General features: G+C 44.1%; 2 protein-coding genes across 3 annotated transcripts in view; one reads left to right on the top strand and one right to left on the bottom strand.

The window, feature by feature from the left end:
- Window positions 1-21: 21 nt before the first annotated feature.
- TEN1 (TEN1 subunit of CST complex) lies at window positions 22-8824 on the top strand. Of its 2 annotated transcripts, none has more exons than XM_066587481.1 (4): window positions 22-178; window positions 5124-5241; window positions 7468-7625; window positions 7707-8824. In XM_066587481.1, the coding sequence occupies exons 2-4, from the start codon at window positions 5129-5131 to the stop codon at window positions 7835-7837; spliced, it is 402 nt and encodes a 133-aa protein (XP_066443578.1). In that variant the 5' UTR covers window positions 22-178; window positions 5124-5128; the 3' UTR covers window positions 7838-8824. The 2 variants fall into 2 exon arrangements, with proteins under 2 accessions (XP_066443578.1, XP_066443579.1); XM_066587482.1 differs by having other exon boundaries at window positions 30-114.
- A 576-nt stretch (window positions 8825-9400) lies between these two features.
- The window catches only part of EVPL (envoplakin), a 49008-nt gene continuing 37027 nt past the window's right edge, over window positions 9401-21381 (bottom strand). Inside the window, exons 17-22 of the mRNA XM_066588187.1 lie at window positions 21061-21254; window positions 18222-18372; window positions 15473-15556; window positions 13689-13799; window positions 13501-13593; window positions 9401-13011 (exon numbers count right to left, since the gene is read on the bottom strand). Of these exons, the coding sequence (XP_066444284.1) occupies window positions 9553-13011; window positions 13501-13593; window positions 13689-13799; window positions 15473-15556; window positions 18222-18372; window positions 21061-21254 (4092 nt within the window). The 3' untranslated portion in view covers window positions 9401-9552. The remainder of the gene's footprint in view (window positions 13012-13500; window positions 13594-13688; window positions 13800-15472; window positions 15557-18221; window positions 18373-21060; window positions 21255-21381) is intronic.

The following is a 21381-nucleotide window of genomic DNA, read 5'->3' as shown; positions in this document are numbered from 1 at the left end:
CCAGGCATGACGTCATGACGTAGTGGTAGTAGTAGTAGTAGTGGAGGTTCAGGTGGTTGCACAAGGTGGCGGAGGAAATTGGTGCAGGACGTGTCCGTGGTCTTCAAGAAAATGGCAGGCACGACCAGTGCATGACGGGTAGAGGAATGCAGAGTCAGTGCTGGTTCTCTTACCTACAGTAAGTGTAGTAGGTCGGTCCATTACATTCCCAAATCCAGAGCTGCTTCCCTATACCAGGAGGGTTACACAGTGCTGGCTGTGCTACTAATGCAAGTGAATAGCTCAGGTTGTTTCCATTCAGGGGAGCTATCACAGTGCTGTTTTCAGCGGTTGTTATGGAAACGCAATCAGAATCACACAGTGTGTTAAAGGAGATGTCCCGCGCCGAAGCGGGTTTTTTTTTTTTTAAACCCCCCCCCCGTTCGGCGCGAGACAACCCCGATGCAGGGGTTAAAAAAACCACCCGCACAGCGCTTACCTGAATCCCGGCGGTCCGGTGACTTCAATACTTACCGCTGAAGATGGCCGCCGGGATCTTCTACCTTCGTGGACCGCAGCTCTTCTGTGCGGTCCACTGCCGATTCCAGCCTCCTGATTGGCTGGAATCGGCACGTGACGGGGCGGAGCTACACGGAGCCGCTCTCTGGCACGAGCGGCTCCATAGAAGACTGCTGAAGACCCGGACTGCGCAAGCGCGGCTAATTTGGCCATCGGAGGCCAAAAATTAGTCGGCTCCATGGGAACGAGGACGCTAGCAACGGAGCAGGTAAGTAAAAAACTTTTTATAACTTCTGTATGGCTCATAATTAATGCACAATGTACATTACAAAGTGCATTATTATGGCCATACAGAAGTGTATAGACCCACTTGCTGCCTCGGGACAACCCCTTTAAATGCTGTTTGAACGCTCCCTAAGGATACGTTCATGTATAAAAAACTGCGCCAAAATCTGTGCCGTCGGGTGACGCCGCTTCTAAATCACCTGACCTTGGCGCTCACTAGAAGCTGCCAGGTGATGTGGGACAGGGTGCCATGAATTGTGACGGGAGGGGAGGGGGGGCTGTAGCTGCTAAAATCACATGTGGAAATGCAACTCAAAATCTGCAGCGGCGGTGTGATATATATATATTTTTTTGCGTAAATACTGCGAAATTTCAGCTGCCGAAAATCTGTATCATTGGCGCAGATTTTGGTGCGGATCCGCATCAGACTTTTATTGAAAGCTGCAGATCCGCACCAAAATCTGTGTAAAAATCCGCCCCAATGTTGCGATTTATGATGTAGATTTTCCTCTGCAGAAAATCTGCGCCATTTCTGCTACATATGAACGTCCCTCAACCCTAAATAATGCGGAACCCATGCAATAGACCCGGGCTCCATACGGTGATATTCACCCCTCTCTGTGGTCGCTAAAGATAATAGGGTCCCCTCCGTGGCCCAAGGAGTAGCATTGACCCCCTTACCCTGAATGTCCGGCCGGCGGCACAAGAGTTTCAGTAACTAAGGGCTCACTCGCATTGGCGTATGTCGCACATATTTTTCTCGCACTTAATACGCGGTGCTAAAATCCCATTGGTTTCTATTGGGCGGCTCACACCTGGGGTTTTTTCGTGAAAAAAAAACAGGCAGCATGTCATATTTTGGGGCGTACCTGACGTACGCAGCAGATACATGTGTACATACGTATTTGGTTGTTTATCGCTGACCTTCAGTCAGAGAAAAAACGATCGCTGGTCGCTGGCTTCTTATTGTGTGTCAACACTCAGCGCTTCACATAGGGGGTGAAGCGCTGCATGTCCTTTAGTCTAAACGCCCTGCAGCTGCGCTGACGACCTGAGCGGTGACATCAGCGCTCGTGGAGCCATTTAAACAATTGTCGGCCTGTGTAAAAGGGCCATTAATGAAACTCCTGTCCTGATGGCCAGATGTTCATGATAATCGGGAGGGCAGTCAGCGGTGGGACAGGGGGCAGGGCCATTTGGCCCTAAGCCCCATAGCGGTTGTATGTCCCAAAATATAAACTTCTCCCCTATTCACAGGAAAGGGGATAATTGTCTGATCGGTGGGGGTCTGACCGTTGAGCACCACATAAACCCTGAGAACAGGGGAACCCTCGTATAAAAATGGAGTGTAAGTCGAGCTAGGCTGGGCTTCTCTACACTGACAGTCATAATGCACTGCAGTACAGAAGAATCACAGTGTATTATATCAATGGAAAAGCACATAAAATTGGTATTACCGCAACAGTAAGGCTATGTTCACACGACAGAACCAACATACCCTGTTTCCCCCATAATAAGCCCTACCCTCATTTTTCAGGATTTTCAGGGAGACTTGAAATATAAGCCCTACCCCCAAAATAAGCCCTAGCTGCATTACATTAAAAAAAGGAATACATTACCTAGCAGACTCAATCCGTGTCCTCCCCCTGCTCTCCAGAGCTCCCGACGCACTTCTTGCAGTCCTCGGTTGCCCACAGAAGATCACTTCCTCGTTACGGAATTCATAAATTCCGCCTCCAGGAAGTGGTGGCTCTGATTGGTTCTCGAACACTGCTCAGCCAATCAATGAGGCGCTCAATGAACCAATACGATGGCTGTGATTGGTTCATTGAGTGCTGCATTGATTAGCTGAGCAACGGGATTTCTGAATTGACCAATCAATGCCGCGGCTCAGACAATTTATAAATCCCGCCTCCACAACACGATGGCTGTGATTGGTTCTATGACCGCTGCTTAGCAGCGCTCAAAAACCAATCGTAGCCATTGTTTCCTGAAGACAGGATTTATGAATCCTGTAACCAGGAAGTGATCTTCTGTGGGCGGCCGAGGACTGCAAGAAGAGCGTCGGAGCTCCAGAGAGCAGCCGGAGGGACCTGGACCAAGCCTGCTAGGTAAATATACATCCCCAAAAATAAGACCTTGTGCCTCTTTTAGGGTAAAAAATATTATAAGACAGGGTCTTATTTTCGTGGAAACACGGAGAGTTATTCAGCATTAATTTCACCTCAAAATTAGTGGCTGAGACTTAGATTTCACACTTCAGTTTGCCGTAGATACGTACATAGATTTAGCCCTTTTTAACCCCTTCCTGACATGTGCCATACATGTATAGTGCACATCGGGTGTCATCATATAGAACGTTTTTGGGGAACCAAGCCTACTCCTTCCACATCGGGTGTCGACCATCTTTAACTATGGAGATCGGAGATAACTCTGATTGCGGCTGTAACCTTTTTAAACGCTGCTGTCAATTCTGACAGCGACATAAAAAAGAACTTTAATCTTGCATTATACTGTACTAGTGGACAAACAATCGCAAGTTCAAGTCCCATATGGGCACTAAAAAAAGTGAAAATAAATAAAATGAAGATTATATTTTTTAATTATTAGAAATGGAAAATATTAAGCGTTTATAAAAACCCTTTTCTCAGTCGTCCCATCAAAATCTAAAAATTGTTATCGCAGCACCTGAAAAAGTCATGTTTATTAAAATATTGCATTATTACTCCTGCATGATGAATCAGCAATGCCAGAATTGCCCTTTTGTTGTCACAGGCTAATAAAGCCCCGTAACGCCTGCATTATCTTGTCTGACTCCTGCTTTTCATTTCTATATCTTTGTAATTCCTGATCATGTATAGGGAGACATTTGTCAATCTTACATATCCAGGGAGGGAGAAGTGGCCGGTTTCCTTTAGGTGGTTACTGACCTTTCAACAATCATGAGCTTACGTGATAGTCAATGTGAAAACTAGCAAAAATGCAAATGATTTAATTGACCTAAAATGATCTTTTTATGCTGAAAAATCCCTCTAAGGTATTGGCCACTAGAGGTTTTTCTTCCTTCTAACTTGCTGTCCACTGCCTGTTGTCAAGTGAAGTATGTCTCTAATAACAAAGACACAGGATAGATTACAGTAAGTTGAGGTTGGTGTTGTCTCATGCTTAGAAGCCTATGGGAAGGTGGAGTCTGCTGCAAGGGGAGACAGAAGCAGAGAGACTCATGCAAACTGCAGGAAAAGCGGGACTTTCAACACTCCTAAGGCCCATTTACACGAGCAGATAATCCCTCAAAGATCACTCAAAGGACAGTTTAAGTGACAGCTTTGAGCAATTATTTTGCATAAAAATTAATTGGTATTTAAGTAGCTACCCAGCTACTTAAATACCAATTAGTTATGTAAATGAAGCCTTCCCTGAACACAGCTAATAGCCCAAGGCTATTACCTGAGCTCAGATCCTTTGTTCTCCACGGGGAAACAATGCTATCAGCACTCCCCGTGGAGAACTAAGATAAAAGTGAGCAAAGATTTTTATGTTTGACTGAATTTAACGATCAGCCGAAAAGCAGACGATGGGCGCACATTTACACGCACCGATTATCGCTAAAACGATCGCCGATTAACGATAATCGACTGGTGTGAATGGGCCTTTATAAATAAAATGTATTACGTTAATGTAACGATAATCTTTGTTTTTTCTTTTGACCTCTACCTCATAATATTCTGAATTAGATCACCAATTCCTGTTTAGGTTGTTGTATTCATTGTTAGTTTGTTACATGGACTTCTGTTCTACAATTCTATACACCCCTTCGCAGATCATCTGCAGCAGATTAGTGCTCATTTTTTATGGTTTACAATTCAATAAATTCCTTTTGAGACATAAAAAAAATGTAGCTTTTATAGCATTTTCTAAAAGGCAATTCAGTGGGAAGCAGACAATATGTATAATTTTCTTCATGATTTTTTTATTTGAGTGTGTGTTACAAAGAGGTTGGAGAGCAGAATATCTTGTACTCTGTATGTAGTGTATGAGAGCCATCATAGCAGAAGTCTTCACCCACCAGCTCATGGAAGACTGAGAATTACAAAAAGAGAAATGCATGATATAGGTCATATAATGCCTGGAAATTGTGTTATTCCTCATGTACATACAGAAGCCCTTTTTCTGAAAAGTCACCTGAAATTATAGGTACGCTTAACTATTTTCTTTCCTTATATGGTATTATGAAGCAGTGTTAATGAGACCTGGTAGATTCCTACCTTACTGCAAATAATGGTAGCTGATATATAAACTCCTGATTTGCTGGATGTAATGGAAGTCTTGTTGATTTGTAGGTTTAATGATCACTGTGTACATGACGAGGATGCTCCCAGCTCCAGCGCAGTATCAATATCTGTGGGAAATCAGCTCAGGAGACGTGCCAGCTGGATCCACTGTGAGGACTTTTGGAAGGTTGCATTTCATCTTACTTTTGTTATATAAGCTGTGTTCTGCATAAGATTACATCAGATGGTTTACTCTGCACACAGTTTCACCCTCACTATGGTCAAAATAGTATTATTTATATATGTATGTATATATATATAGTGTGTGTGAGACATATATATGAGGGTGAAATCTTACACAAAGTAAACTATCTGATCTAATCATATACAAAAATATATACAGTGTTTTCCTGAAAATAAGACCCTGTCTTATATTAATTTTTGCAGCAAAAGGGGTACAGGGTCTTGTTTTTTGGGGGTGTCTTATACTCACCTAGCAGGCACCATCTGGGCCCCTCCTGCTGGCCTCTGGCACTCCGGCAGGCTTCTGCGTAGTCCTCAACGCTGACGGAGCATCTCTTGGTGATGGCGGGGCTTGAATATCCCACCTCCAGCAATCGATTGCTCAGAAGTCAATTTACACACACAGATATCTTTCAAAAGATTGAAAGATCAGCGATCGTATTGCATCAATGTACTAATAGGCACTGATTGCTATTAGTACTTATCAGCTTTATTTGCATGCAAATGAGCTTCTGGCAGACACTACAGAACTCAGCAGGAGGTCTGAGCTCTGTAATTAGCTGTATTGTTCAACCACAGGCTTCCCTTGGAGAATTCAGCACCATGGACAGCAGACACAGTCTGTGCCTGCCTGCTGTCCTGCTAATCAGCTGTTCTGCTGGTGAGGATGAGAACTGAGAATAGCTGTAACAATTTTATCAGCTGTTATCAAATTTCTGCTGACAGAACACAGCCTGCGGTCCTGCTTATTAGCTGTTCTGCTAAATGAGGGGTTTCAAGAAGAACTGAAAACCATTGTTCGGTAAAAAACTGAAAGATGGGCACATACAGACACAAAGATTATTGCTCAAAAGATGGCTTTTGAGCGATAATTGTTGTGTCTAAACGGGGCTTAATACTGCATTTGTAGCTAGTGTGATGGGTGCAGATTCCCCTGGTATAGTCTGATTGCCAAGATTTCACCTGGCACATGACGATCAGCTGATTGCTAGGGTAGATTCTTGTGGTTGTCTGATTGATGGATCTCCTTTTAAATACTTGGATAGAGGGCTGCTCTGATGAAATACTAGGCAATGAGTTTCTGAAGGACCGGTTGGACCTGTCATGAGTTAAGTTGAAACAGGTTAACTCAAGGCTTTGGATGTTTAAAGGGGTTATTCCATGAGTCATTTACATACCAGAAGTCCTGAAAGGCAGTTAGATATTTATGGCAAATCAACAGGAAATGCCATAAATATCTGATAGGTGCTGGTCCCAGAGTTAGGATCCATATCTGTCTCTTTAATGAGTGCACCCAACCCCGTCCTGCCTCATCACATCCACATCTAGACTCCGACTGGTGGTCGCGATTTATGGAAGCAGGTGAGTACATTGCGCAACCCCTTTGATGTGCAATCCAGGCTTCCAAAACGCATACTGAGGCTTTTCATTCAACTTATCGGAGTATAAGGTTGATAGATCCTACTAATGTCAATAGGGATATCTGTAACGTTGCAAAGGGGCTTGTGCACACATTTGGATGACCGGTTCAGAACCCATAGAGATATGGAGACTGTATCCATAGAGCTCCATATGGTTTGCAGTACTTGCTGCTAGCTAAAGTGACCGAGTTGTTACAGGTTTTAGGGTAACCTCAGGGTTTTAGGCCTCATGTCCACACACGGATCCGCGCCCCATGGGAATGCATTGGACACCCGCAGGTAGTTAAATACCTGCAGATGTCATTTTTCCTGTCAGGCGTGGATCCGCGTCCGGGAAAATAAATGGACATGCTCCATTTTCGCGCGGGTCTCCCGCGGGGACGGCTCCCGCAGGCTTCTATTGGAGCCTATGGAAGATGTCCGGATCCGCGGGAGACCCATACCAGAATTAAACTCACCTGCTCCAGACGATGCGGTTCTTCCCTTCTTCGCAGCCGGATCTTCTTTCTTCGGCCCGGCGGATGTGCGCGACACGCTTCCGGCGTACCGAGCACATCCGCCGGGCCGAAGAAAGAAGATCTGTCCGCAAAGAAAGATCCGCATCGTCCAGAGCAGGTGAGTTTATTCTGATTTTTAGGCCTCATGTCCGCGGGGCAGGAGGGACCCGCTGCGGATTCTACATGAAGAATCCGCGGCGGGCCTGATTTTCCCCATGGACATGAGGCCTTACTGTGTCTTTCTCTACACAGACTTAGCAGCTATGACTCGGCTCGGTCAGAGGCATTACTCACGGCACATCACTCTGCGGCTCAGCATAAGCTTCGCTTGAACACTCGGTTTGTAGAGCCTTTTCATGCTCAACTTGGATCATACTACCTAGCTCTGGGAGAGCTGGACTCCGTGAATGGTGAGTTTGCATGATATGACCATAAATTCACTTTTACCCCATTTTATACCTAATCTTCGTCTTGTCACTTTTGTCTTCCAGAGGCCAGTCTTGTGCTGTGTGCCCGCTTACTGAGCTGCATTGAGGGTGTAGACCTTTCCCTTTTACAGAATGCAGTAGAAGAACAGAGAAGATACTTTCACGAGAGAGAAGCAGCCCAGGCAAACCGCTAAACTCAATTTTTTGCTAGGACCTTCAGTCGTTGTTGCTTTCCATCAGTGTGTAGACCGTGATCTAATACTCGCTGGTGTTGAATATCATCACCACAAAAGAGCCAGATGGAGACAGAGGAAATGTTGTGTAGAAGTCTGGAAAGTAGTGACCTAGGTAGATCACGTGTCACGTCTGTTTCTGAAGGTTTCTGTATATACTTGTACAAGGTGTGCCGCATATTTCAGCAGCTATTTGGCTTTAGGGAACGGATTCCTTCCAAATTATTTTATTACAAGAACTAATGAGTAGATGAATAAATGTGTGAAATCCTGAAGCCAACTTATGTAACTAGACTTGTCTGGAAGCAAAGAGACATGCCCCATGTAACATCAAAGGGAAGGAGGGGGGAGTCTTCCCCGTAGCAAATCAGTGTTACAGCTCCAATATTCAATTTTACATTCCATTAAATTCCCTAATTAGTTTAACCCTCTCCAATCCACTATCTGACGTCTGAAGACATTATGATTTTTAAGGCTGTAGAGCTCCGATGTTGGTAGACGTCCGTCGGGGTTCTCTTACTGTAAATTGCCAGCCTCTCTGCTGTCGGAGATTATCCAATGTGTCACCTTATGCAGTACTGGCTTTAGCCAGCAGATAGCGCTGTTGTATAACAGCAGAAAAAGAGTAAGCCCCCTAGGAAAACCAGAATACAAATTGGATTGGAAAGGGTTTATATACTTGAACCATTGCTTAGCAGCAGTCGCTACAGGTGGTCAATGACACCCGCACACTACTCAGGCTGGTAGCAGAGGACTGGCCAAGTATATTGATGGGTGCCACCTTAGGACATCGCCATTCCGAAGCTGCCGTATGGATTTTCTAGGCAATTTGTTTCATTTTTTGAGAAGCGAGAAAAGGGCACTCCCTAAGGGGTATTGGCAATGGATTTAATGGACTTGCATTCTCACTGCCAGAATGTTTTCTAATAAAGATATTTGGTTTAACAACATGTTGATTTATTTACTTCTCAAAGGCAAATAATGTCTAATGTAAGTAAGGGTGATTTCACATCTGCGGTAGGGATTCCGCTTTCCTGCTCCAGTCGGGGAGCAAGAAAGGGGAACCCCCATGGCTAAACGTCTCCGTCTCTGGATGGAACTGAACAATGTCGGCTGGACCCCATTGATTATAATGGGATCTACACACTTTCCACCCAGCTGCCCAGCTTTCGGACAGAAGAAAAAGTGTTGCATGGGGTGCTTTTTCTTCTGGTATTTTCAGCCAGATCTGCAAAGGAACCTCCGGCCGAAGGTTCCGACACAGATCCGAAATCGGCCTTACCTCATACAGCTATGTCAATGGAAAAATAAACTTATGGCTCTGTGAATATAGCAGCCCGAAAATGCCAAGTAGGCTCGGTACTGAAGTGATTAAGAAGCCCTGCTGGATACCAAAATCGGAGGAATTTTTGGTCCTGTTTAGTTCTCCTCACCTCAACGTAATTGTATGCCTAATTATAATTGGTCTAAGTATAAAGTTGCAGCAGTAACCAACCAGTAATTGTAAAATACACACACTAATAATAAAGATAAGTTCCAGTTTATTGAGAGACACAGGACATGCAATGTAAACCACAGGCATAATCTTTCCCCCAGAGGAACAAGCTCATATTAAACAGGGTACACTTACATAGTAGGAAAAAAAACAAAGTTGGATATAACAGCAACCATCACCACTAGTACTTGTAGGTAGTCAAGGAGGGTATGACATTCACAGGGCGGTATACGGCATGTTGAAAGCTCTCTGAGGCTCCTTGAAGTAGAAGCAAGCCACTTACTGGGTCTTTCCTGCAACGTGCTATGGCCTCCTTGTAGTTTATCTTCGCTTTAGTGGAAGGATCTGTGAGGTTCTTTTCATATGCTGATTCATCTTCGATCTGAGCAGCCAGTTCTTTGGTGACCAAACCTTGCTCTATTGCTTCTGATAGTGGAATTCTTCCTGTCTTTTTGGGATCAATCAAGCCGCCTGTAAGATGCTGAACCTCCAGATATGGCAAGCCTGTCTCCAGGGACATTAGTCCCTTCTGTATCGCCTCTCCTACTGACAGGCGCTTCTTAGTGCTTGGGTCCTCAACACCTGTGAAAGCTTTCTGGGCCGTAAATAAGCACTGTGTGTTGCTGCCATCTAACAACCCTCTGTCTACTGCTTTATTAACTGAATACCTCTCCTTGCTAATGATGTCGATTATACCACCAGTAGCTGCCTGCGCTTCCAGAAGCTTTTGAGCAGTCACGGGATCTAACAATTTTCTGGTCATTGCACTCTTAACTGAACACTTGCTGTCTGTGTTGGTATCATAGACACCAGCAATGGGAAAGCTATCATCATGGAAAACTTTTGGTGCACTTTGACTGAAAAAGCTCCGAGTTTGGCTGTGGCTTGACGGGGAGGTCAATGGAGACTTTGACCCAATTATAGATCCAATTGACAACGTCTGGGCCTTGTTCTCTCCAGCCACAAGCAAGGCAAATTCTGAAATTGGTATTTTTCCATCCCGGTACATTTCAAGCTCGTCTTTGGTGATTTTTTTGGATCTTAGAGCATCTTCAATTGAATATTGTTTACCACTTTTTTTATCTAGAAGAACAGATATTTCACCACTAGTACCCATAGTGGAAATTTCCTCCCAGTCACACTCTAGCTCTTGCAACTGGATATACTGATGGCGGTCTATTATGCCTCTCTTGTATGCTTCATAGGGTGACATTTCCTTCCCAGTGTCAGGATCTAAGATGGATATTTTTGTGGAGACGTTGGTTTCCCTCATTTGAGTCTCTTGATTACGCTCCTCGCGGTTTACACGGGACTGCCACTCTCTAATGTTTCTTTCCTTTTCATAAATGCAGTCTTTTTCGGTTAGAATTTTGGACTCTAGAAGCGAGAGCTCTTGTCCCATCTGCATCTTCTTCTGACGCTCATTCTCTGCCTTTTGTGTGAGCAACTCTGATTCTTTGTTCAAGAACACACTTTTTTGTTGTTGTTGCCTCCTCAGTTCCAATAACTCCTTTTCTATAGCTGACTTTTCTTGCTGTGCCTGAGCTCTGGCCCTTTGGAGATCAGCTTCTTCTTTTGACCATGTCTTTTTCGTTGCATCCACCCTTTCGATCTTTTCTTTCAGTCTTCTGCACTCATCTTCTAAGTCTTGCTTTGCATTCCGCTCCTTATTACACAACTCTCTTAATCTCGCCTTCTCATTCTCCATCACTTTATCCTTCTCCACTCGAATCACTTCTTTGTAAATAGTTTTTTCCAAAGACTTCTCCCTCTGTAAGATATCAACCCTCACCTGCAGATTTTTGCATTCCCTTTCAATGTTGAGCATCTGTGTCCTTTCCTTATCCAGCTCACTGCGAAGGGCATTGGCTGATTGTTCTAATATAGGGTCTTTTTCTACTTTAACTACTTCTTCCATTACAATCTTCTCCTGTACTGGTGGAGGACTCTCTTCAATCTCCTTAATTTTGAGAGTGATCTGCCGCAACTCCTTCTCTGCAGCCAACTTCTTATCTCTTTCTTCCTGGAAGTTCAGGAGCTTCTCCTTCTCTTCCACTTGAGAACGTAATTGTTGTACCTCACGTTCCAAGCGACGCCTGTTACCAACCTCTTCATCTAGTGTTCTACTTAACCTGTGGTGGTCTTCTGCTACCTTAGGATCTTTCTGTACATGAACTACCTCTTGAACTACCACCCTCTCTTCTGGTTTCCGCCTTTCTAGCAACATGTACTTGTTTTGTAAGTCATAAACAAAGTCTTCCACTTCCCTTCTTCTCTGGGATTCGTTGCGCACTTCCTGGCGCAGTTGCTCTGCTTCTTTTATTAGGACAGGGTCATCTTCATACTTAACAACCTCTTTGTTCACTGTTTTTGTTTCTACCTTTGACCTTTCTTGTTTCCAGTCATCTCTTTCCCTAGTTAACTTAGATTTTTGATCTTGATACCTATTGTGTGTCGACTCCAGCTCTTTTATTTGTGACTTCACCCTTTCAATTTCTTTCATCACTTCTGGGGTTTTCTCTAACTTAATAATTTCTTGGACAATCTCTTTATACTCCACCACAGGCTTTTGTGACTTCAGCACAAACACTTCTTTTTGAGTTGTATCAAGTTCTTTTTCATATGTGGATTTTTTGGAATGGGTATCTTGCAAAGCACTTCTCAGCCTAGCAATCTCCTTTTCCGTCTCTGGCTGTACAACAAACACTTCATTGACCCTTTCCTTTATCTCTACCCTGGGTTTCTGCTTCTCCATCTTCGCATGTTTCGATTTCAGTTCTGTTAACTCCCGGGTTACTGTCACACTTTTGTCACGTTCTTCTTGTATTAATGTTTTGAGTCTAGCTGCCTCCTTCAGGATTTCTGGATCTTGCTCTACTTTCTTTACTTCCTTCACAATAACCTTGGGTTCTACAGACTCAATGAGTCTCTCCAGTTCTTCCGTCTTATTTCTAAGCTTCACAATGTTTTCTTGAAGAGACTTTCTACGGAAGTTTTCATCATCAATGTGCATTTGTAATGCCCGTGTAGCCTTCAACATCTCAGGATTCCTCTCAAGTTTAACTACTTCTTTCAGAACCACTTTTTCTTTTACATTAGGTTGTTTCTGCTCTAGTACCTTTACTTCCATTCTCAGCCGCTCTAACTCTTGTGTGATTGAATTATTCTCATCCTTTTGTTGTTTTATCTGTTTTCTGAGGGTTTGACCCTGAGCGTCTAGATTGGGATCTCTCTCTATCTCTGTCACCTCTTTGGTCAATAGCTGTGGTTTGATGCTTTTCCTTTGGTTTTCGAGAGTAACGAGCTTCTTGTTAAGCCCCTCTATCTCAGACTGTGTGTTTTCCCTATTCCTGTAGGCATTGTCTGCTTGGCTCTTTAGAGATACTAGTTCACTCTCCAGCCTAGGTTCTCTGTAGTATTGCACCATTTCCTTCTCTTCCAGTCTTTCCACTGGTTTTTGAGTCTTCAGTAGAAGTATCTTCTTTCTGTTTTCCTCCAGTGTCTGTTGTACCTGAGATACCTTCCTTTTTTCTTCCTCTAGTTCCTTTGACAAGTTTTCGGATTCCTTAGCTGATTGCAACGTGTTCTCTGAGCGCAGGTTGTTCTGCCTTGACAACTGGACTCCATCTTGCGTATCTGACTAAAGAAACAAAAAGCACAACAAAGATTATATATTTTATAATTAACAGAAAAATGTTATATTCATTCGCATTAGTATTGTTAGATGAAATTCCAAGATTGCCAACTTTAGCATCCTTTTTCGCTCGGGACCCCGACTGATCAGCTGAGCGGATGCATACTGTCAGCGCCGAAAATACACAGAGGTAGGAGCAAAAGCCTCCTCGCCGATATCTATGTGGTGGCCGGCGCTTGTAACTGCAGGCGCAGCTCTTGCTGAGGCTTTCTCTCCGACCTCTGTGTATTTGGTGCATCTGATTGGTCGGAGTCCCGAGCAAAGGAGCCTGGCCGATCAACTATTGATGACCTATCCTGATAATAGGTCATCGAGAGTATTTCCCTGGAAAACCTTGTTAACTATGGAAATTAATACTATCCCGCTAGCTCAACTGTAAAAGAGAGGGTTACACAAAGAAAAATGAGAAACGTGAAGCAGTGAGTATAACAATACCTTATCTAGAACCTTCTTGGCAAATTCCATTTGATTGAACTGTTGCTTACTCTCCACTGCTGCCTTTGTATAGCGCTTTACCAAATCCTTTTCCTATACAGGAAATACAAATGTTAACATTTAAGTTAGTGTTCATACTAAATATCCCTTCTTGATGTAAGTTTATAAAAAAAGCAAAAAATTCTCACCCGGCTATCAATGTTTTCCTGAAGGGTGTTAATCCTGGGTATACCAGCAGCAGATTCGGCAATAGAGGGTTCTAAGGTAGAGCGATATCGATCAGCCTGAGTCTCGTAGTCCTATGAGAAATTATACAGTATTAGACCTTGTCAGTTATATAACCATATATTTATAAAGGTTGAGTTGTGAAAATTATAAAGCGAAACTGAATTTTCTTTTCGCCATATACCCTTTTTCCATAATTTTTGCCTTTTTTGCTTTATTTTTGCTGTAAGAATATCCACAATGGCTCAGTCCTGCTTTGCCCGCACTTACCTGAATGTGCTGAGCAGCATTACCAAGTACAACTACACCGGCCCTGAAGATATATAATACTCCATTATTACTCATTTCGTTTTTCCAAGAGGACACATATGGCATGAGATCCAGGAAGGAGAAGGTGTTTATTTCAACACATTTCCTGTTTTTTCTTGCTTTTAGATGGCATTGGCTTCAAAGAGAAAACTGATCTAAACAAAACTAAAATTGCACATAGCGCAGTTTCTTATTTGGCACACTTTGTTAGAGACACCCGTCTAGTAGTGCATTACACCTCCTGTGGCCTTCAGATCCGCAGAAATTCATTATGGCATCCATCCACAGGTATTGGAGGATCCAGGATGTGCCGAACTGGTGACACCTGACAGGAAGGGTTCATCGATTGCTGCTGCTTGTGCCAAATTCTGACTTTCCCATCAGCATGGTGCAACAGCAATCTGGAAACAGCTGACCAGGAGATGATGTTTTTCCACTGCTCAAGGATCCAGTTTGTGAACTCTTTTAACCACTGGAGTATTGCCTCTCTGTTTCTCTTTCACCCAATAGCACTCAAACTGGTCATCTGCTATTATAGCCAATATGTGCTCAACATCGATGAGTTGTGCATCGAGACAGATTAGTCGGATTACCGGCGTTATACTTGGCTGTAATTTGCTTGACTGTGCACCGCCTGTTCATAAGTGTGATTTTCGACATACTGCTTCGATCCCTTTTGTCAATGATTCGTTTACATCCATAAGATCCCCTTTTGCTGGATGTCTTTTCTCAATCACACCATTCTCTGTATACTCTCAACATTGCACAAGGAAACCCAACAAGGTTGGAGTTTTAGAACTACTCGGCTTGGCTTAGTCTAGCACCGATGAAGAGGGCTCATTTGAAGTCACTCCAATTGCTCAATTTTCCCACTTTAATGTGGATTCATATTGAAACTGATATGTGGAAAACTTGCTCATTTGATTTTATGCCTCACTTCGGGGTCCCGTGTAAAATTTCTTACCAGGGAAGCTCCAATCATGAAAGGACTGGTGTCTGGAATAAAGTGGCCATTCAGTAGATGTACACCGCAAACATTTACTGTGTTCATCAAGTTAGCCGCATCATAAGAGACTATACATTTGTTAATATATTGGATCAGAGGCATAACTTGAATGCCTGAACGGGGCCCCCAACTATAATGCTTTATTCATAGTACTGGGCATAGTACTCCCCATATGGAGAAGAGAGGCCTTATGGGCCCCCTAAGGCTCCTGGGCCCGGGTGCAACTGCATCTCCTGCACCCTCTATAGTTACGCCCCTGTATTGGATCCCTCTAGTACGCTGATTCAGTGACATTGTATCTAATTTAGCATAACCTAAAAGGTTAGCGGTATTGCAAGTCAATGTCGAGTGATCAGAAGTTGAGTGCTTTGTGGTTATAGGCTGATGTCTACGTTATAGAAGCCATCGAACAATATGCAAGAAGGAACTCACACTGAGATAATTTGTCAAGTCTTTGGAAAGCTTCGCTATGTTGTTCTTTTCTGATTCCTTCCTTTGGATCTCATCTATTAGCCTCTGCAATGATACAATAACACAACATTTATCAGGTCACATGTAATACAATGTTGCTAGGTTCTAATTCAGAGTGACTGATCTCTGCTGTGCAGTTAAGTGCTATCTGTTGTCCTTTTCATATGTCTAATCCACAGATCCTTGAGAAAAACATACATATGTGTAAATGATTTTTGAAGGGACCTTCCAACTTGTCATTAGCACACAGTTTAAAAGCCTACATCTCTGATGATACGGAGTTGCATTAGTGCCTATGGCCTCCTGCAGACGAGCGGAAATTCCGCAGCGGGATTTCCCGCAGAATTTCCGCCCGTGCCCGCTGCCATAGCATTGCATTACATAATGCAATCCTATGCACACGGCCGCGATTTGTCTGCGTGAAAACACGCGGAAAACAAATCGCAGCATGTTCTATTTCTGTGCGGGTCTTGCAGAGGCCTGCACAGAAAAGTCACTAGTGTCGTGCCAGCTCCGCTCTGCGCATGCGCCGGCTGGGCGGCAGCTGGCACATAGAAGAGCTGGGAGACGCGGGAGCAGGTGAGCCGCAGTGGTCATTGCAGGGGCACGGGTCAGATATGAATATGTTTATGTGAGATTTCCAAATTATTGCACTCTTTTTTTCCCCCATTTATATAGTATATATTTACATGTAACACAGCATCCAAACTTTTTTGGAACTGGGTTGTATTTATGGGTTGCTAGGCAATTTCAACCAGCTGCAAACTGAGTGCATTAGTTCCTTCTGAAGCATGGAACCTTTTTCCTGAAAGGACATGTCTCATTTGTCCTGACAGGGAAGCACTTCAGTAGCTTTTGATGCATGTGATGCGCTCTTGATACTAATGGCTCTAGCCTGAGCTGGAGCAGAATGAAGACGGAGCTGGAGCAGCTCTCATTATGGCCTGTGAAAAGAAGTAGAGGGGTGAAGGAATAGACGGTGGATTTGTGTTCCTCCGTCTGTCCCTGTATAACTATAGATGACCCAAGAGGGGAGGCTAACATGAACTTTTGTATGTTTTATGACCCCACCACCATTTATCCATCAGAGGGCATATTTGCTCTTCGTTACATATAACAGGTGTTTTTTTTTTCTCTAAAAAAGGAGTAAAAAGAGGGAAAATCACTTATTTAATTACTCCCCTCAGCCTAATTAAACTACCTATTAACTCCACAACCCAAGCGTTTACCAGCATCCAGCTTTCAGCATCAAATAGGTTGTACCAAATACTCGTTTTATGTTCTCCTATACTAAGCATCAATAAGGTTCAGATATTTTGCCCCTGTCCTCTCAATATCTGATCTTGATCAGAAATTATATTTTCATCCACTAACGGAGGCCTCTTTCACATTGCCGTGGGCGTCTTTACGTGCACCCACCGGCGCCATAAGAACACGTAAACGGGTGCACAAATCTAACATTTGTGCGCCCGTTCAGATAGCACAGGCCCCGGCGCATATACGCCAAGGCCGCAATGCCATTGCGTCTCCTTCCCTCCCCCTCGCCAGCTCACCTTTTCTCTCCTTCCCTTCGACTATTTGCAATGAGAGTGGGTGGGAAAGGGGTGGAGCCACTTGTCCACAGCCAGCAATTGGGGAGGGCAGAGCTTAGCTCCACCCCCTCCCATTGCAAACAGCCGGAGGGGAGGAAAGAAGAGGGAGGGAGTTTAGCAGTCACGCTGCTAAATTCCCTCCCACCTCCCTTTTCCAGCCACTGTCATTGACTCCCATAGGAGCCCATTCAGTGACCGACGTATTCTGGCTGGACGGATAGTTCCAGGACTACCTTTTCGGCCCGGCGTAAAAGCGCTTGGCCGAGCGCTTTTACGCCACGGGAATACGGCTGTGTGATCTGATGCATTGGAATGCAACTAGTTGCACAAAAAAATATAATTTGGCACATTAGTTTAGGTTTAGGAATTGTCAATTTGCATATGGGGATGGCAAATTACATATATATAATCCCCAATTTAAATTGCATGTAAAAAATTGTTGGCGCATTCCTGTAGTTTTGGTGTTTTTTTTAACATACTCAACAGAAAATGTAGATGTGTGATATATATGAGCGCCTCACATTTTATAAGGTTCTGCCTAATGCACCATAAACTAACTTAGGATATGTTTACATGTAGCGAAAAGCCTGCGGATTTGCCGCAGCGGAAAATTCCGCAGCATTTTTGCAAGAGAGAGAGTCAAAATCCATACCATCCGTGTGGATTGTGATTCAAAATCAGCCGCTGATTGCAGAAGATACCGCGCTCTCTCTCACCTCCGAAGTCTTTGTGTTCTCGGAGCCTTCTTCACCGGACACCCGGCAGCCTCTAGTAAGCATAGCACTGCTGTTCGCTTCCGCTTCACCTGACCAGCAGTGCTGCGCTCAGTCTGTGCACCAGCTAAAAATCGAACTCTTGTCAGAGTCCCGTGTACACACTTGTAGACTTGTATAGGAAAGTGTGCGCACTTTTTGGCAGGCGTGTGGACTTCAGCAGTGGGCACCGCAGTACATCAAGGCAACAGCAATACTTGGGTGGTCTGCTTTTTTGGTTTAGAGATTATTAATAAAACTACACAGACATACAATAGATGTGACATATGGACTACTACTGTGTAGGGATACTTGTATGAAGAGTTTCACACTGTACTTATTTATGACCTCTCCAGACACCCTTACCTTCTGGCTTTGGAGTTTGTAGTTGACCTGACTTGGAGAATCTGTTGATGTGATCTGGTTACGTGGGAGACCTTTCAGCCAGGAATCCAGGCCATCGCTGGAGGATTTAAACTGCTGGTAGGGCAAATTGGTATCTCTGAGCAGCCTCTCTCTGCAGGAAAGAGTATTAGGATGTGTTTGCTTAGTCGGTAAACATGGAAGAGTAGTCAGATACAGAATAGGATCTCCAAGGTAACAGAATTCAAGACCTAATTCTGTAAATGGATGTTATTGTATATTGATAGCCCTATCCTAAGGATAAGTCATCAATATATAAGTCTCAGTAACTCCTTTAAAAATAAGTTGTCCAAGCTGTTTTGAGCTTAAAGTGGCTGTCAAGTGTGACATTCGCTTTCCATACGATAACATATTTAAACGCAAGGCAACAACGTTGATGAATTCGCTGCATATTCATGGACCAAAATGTGACTGCACCCTAAGGGTGAAGTCCCACGAACGTATATCGGCTCGGTTTTTACGCCGAGCCGATATACGTTGTCCTCGTGTGCAGGGGGGGAGGATGGAAGAGCCAGCAGCAGGAACTGAGCTCCCGCACCCTCACCACCTCCTCTCCGCCCCTCTGCACTATTTGTAATGGGAAGAGGCGGGGCAAGGCTAAGTTTTGAGAATTAGCCCCGCCCCCGTCCCACCTTTCCCCATTGTAAATAGTGCAGAGGGGCGGAGAGGAGGCAGAGAGGGGGGCGGGAGCTCAGTTCCTGCACTTGGCTCTTCCATCCTCCCCCCCTGCACACGAGGACAACGTATATCGGCTTGGCGTGAAAACCGAGCCGATATACGTTCGTGTGACTTCACCCTAAAGGGGCTGAACTTCAATACCAGACATAGGGCAAGGACAAGACAGAGCCATGGTGCTTAATCTCAAGATCAGTGGGGATCCCAGCAGTTGGACCCTTTCCAATCCAAAATGATGCCAAATATTAGGCATATTCCATTGAAACGTAAAGGCTATGCACACCTATGGAGAGCTATTTTTGGGCTTACAATCATTTTTGCCGTAGGGCTTGATTAAAAGTTTTGCACACAGTTTGTATTCTGCAGCTTCTGCTATCACTATATATAGACACTGCAGTGTAAATCTCCGCAGGGGATCAGTCATTGAAGCTGGACTGATAGACTAATGTCTCAACTCTCCTGCATATTTTCTCAGCTAACCTATGGACACAGCAGAGATAAACTTTGTTAAGGTCATAAATTAGCTGATTAGAACATGCAGGAGAGGAGAGAGCAGAGGGAAACTAAAGCGTCAGTCCAGTTTAAATTACAGTCTCCTACAGAGACTAAGGGGATATTCAAACAGGCATAAAATATTTTCAGTCCGTATTATGCACGTAATATGGACATCATAAACCCCATTGATTTACATTGGGTTCTTCAGAATTTAGGTTTTTTACATATGTCCTATTCTGGTCCACATCACAGACTAAAAGTCTATTACGTAAAATGCAGCAAATATGCAGTTGCGTGCGTATTCACTGTGTTTTTTATGCATGTTGGCGGGATACAGTGGTTAAAAATGATTGACTTTCTTCCGGGTTTTTTTGCATTTGTGAAAAAAACACACTGAATATACGCAAAAAGAAATGCATATGCACCAAATACGCATATATACATTCAGTAAAAACGCAGACATATTTCTTGGACCGAAATTGCTTACGCCCGTGTGAATGAGCCCAAGCGTGCATTCAGACGATCGTATATCGGCTCGGTTTTCACACCGAGCCGATATACGGTGTCCTTATCTGCAGGGGGGGAGGATGGAAGAGCCAGGAGCAGGAACTGAGCTACCGCCCCCTCTCCACCCCCTCTCTACCCCCTCTCCGCCCCTCTGCACTGTTTGCAATGAAAGAAGGCAGGACGGGGTGGGGCTAAGTGTCGAGAATTAGCCCCACCCCATCCCGCCTCTCCTCATTGAAAATAGTGCAGGTGGGTGGAGAGCAGGCAGAGAGGGGGCGGGAGCTCAGTTTCTGCTCCTGGCTCTTCCATCTTCCACCCCCCCTGCAGAGAGGGATGCCGTATATCGGCTCGGCGTGAAAACCCAGCCGATATATGGTCGTCTGAATGCAGCCTAAGACTGCAGTGTCTATATAAAGTGATATGTAGAAGGTGCGGAAGACAAGCAGTGCAACATTTTTAATTAATCCTATAACAAAAGTGATTGTCAGCTCAAAATACATGCATTTAAGTGAAAAACAATTGACCCCCAAAAGGTATCTATAGCCTTTAAAGGGACGGAACCCTTTTCATTTCATTTCCATTATGAGACCATTATTAATGACATTTACAAATCTAAGGCCTAATGTCCGCAGGCGGATCTGATTTGCAGAATCCGTGCGGGTCACCCGCGCAAAAGATCCACAAATCAAGCTACCCATGGGGATACAGGGGCATCCACAAATGAAATAAAGAATGCAGATTTGATTTGCAGACGTATCGGTCTGGAAAAAAAGTCACAGCAGGCTCCATTTCAGTGCGGATCCTGCACGGACGGCTTCCATTGAAGTCAACTGAAGCCGTCTAATCAACAGCCCGTCCCCAATTGAATTGCAGACGGGCACAGATTGAGTGGGAAAGCAGGAGTTTAAAAAAAACAAAAAACTCAAAACACTCTTTCGTATACATCCGCAATGAAGACCCGGACGGGGAAGCAGAAGACCCGCAGTGTCCTCAGCCATGGGCAGGGTCGGTTTCCGCTGTGGACTCCCATGGATCCGCCCGTGGACATAAGGCCTTATGCTAGTAAGAGAAGGAAGGACAGAGGCTGGTTTGTCATCTATGGTACCTTTGGTCCAGCTGGTCAGCTACGGCATGGTATCTATCATTAAGTTTTTGGACCTGGATGCGTTGACGTGGGAGGTCTGGACTGTGCTCTTGAGTATTACTCTGAAGAGAGTTACATGCCAATTCTGTGTCCTTCAAGCTCCGGTTCAGTTTCAGAAGATTGTCCTGTTTGTCCACAAGGTCTCTCTTCATTTTCTGAAGGAAACAAAATAATTATTCAAAAATAAATTCAAGTCCGTTGAACAAAAAAGTGGAGTTATCTCCATTTTCTGAAAATGTTCATTTCATTGTGAGGTGTCTGAAGACACGGTGATGATGTCTT

Source organism: Eleutherodactylus coqui, chromosome 13 (genome assembly GCF_035609145.1).
Source record: "Eleutherodactylus coqui strain aEleCoq1 chromosome 13, aEleCoq1.hap1, whole genome shotgun sequence".
In the NCBI taxonomy this organism is placed as follows: domain Eukaryota; kingdom Metazoa; phylum Chordata; class Amphibia; order Anura; family Eleutherodactylidae; genus Eleutherodactylus; species Eleutherodactylus coqui.
Note: the sequence above shows the minus strand (reverse complement) of the source record. Positions and strands in the feature narration are given on the sequence as shown.

Excerpts from the sequence above, each read along its gene's own strand:
- TEN1 (XM_066587481.1), top strand. The coding sequence starts at position 5,129 with ATGATCACTGTGTACATGACGAGGATGCTCCCAGCTCCAGCGCAGTAT. Across the intron at positions 5,242-7,467 it reads ACTGTGAGGACTTTTGGAAG|ACTTAGCAGCTATGACTCGG; the intron begins GTTGCATTTCAT and ends TTCTCTACACAG. Across the intron at positions 7,626-7,706 it reads AGAGCTGGACTCCGTGAATG|AGGCCAGTCTTGTGCTGTGT; the intron begins GTGAGTTTGCAT and ends TTTGTCTTCCAG.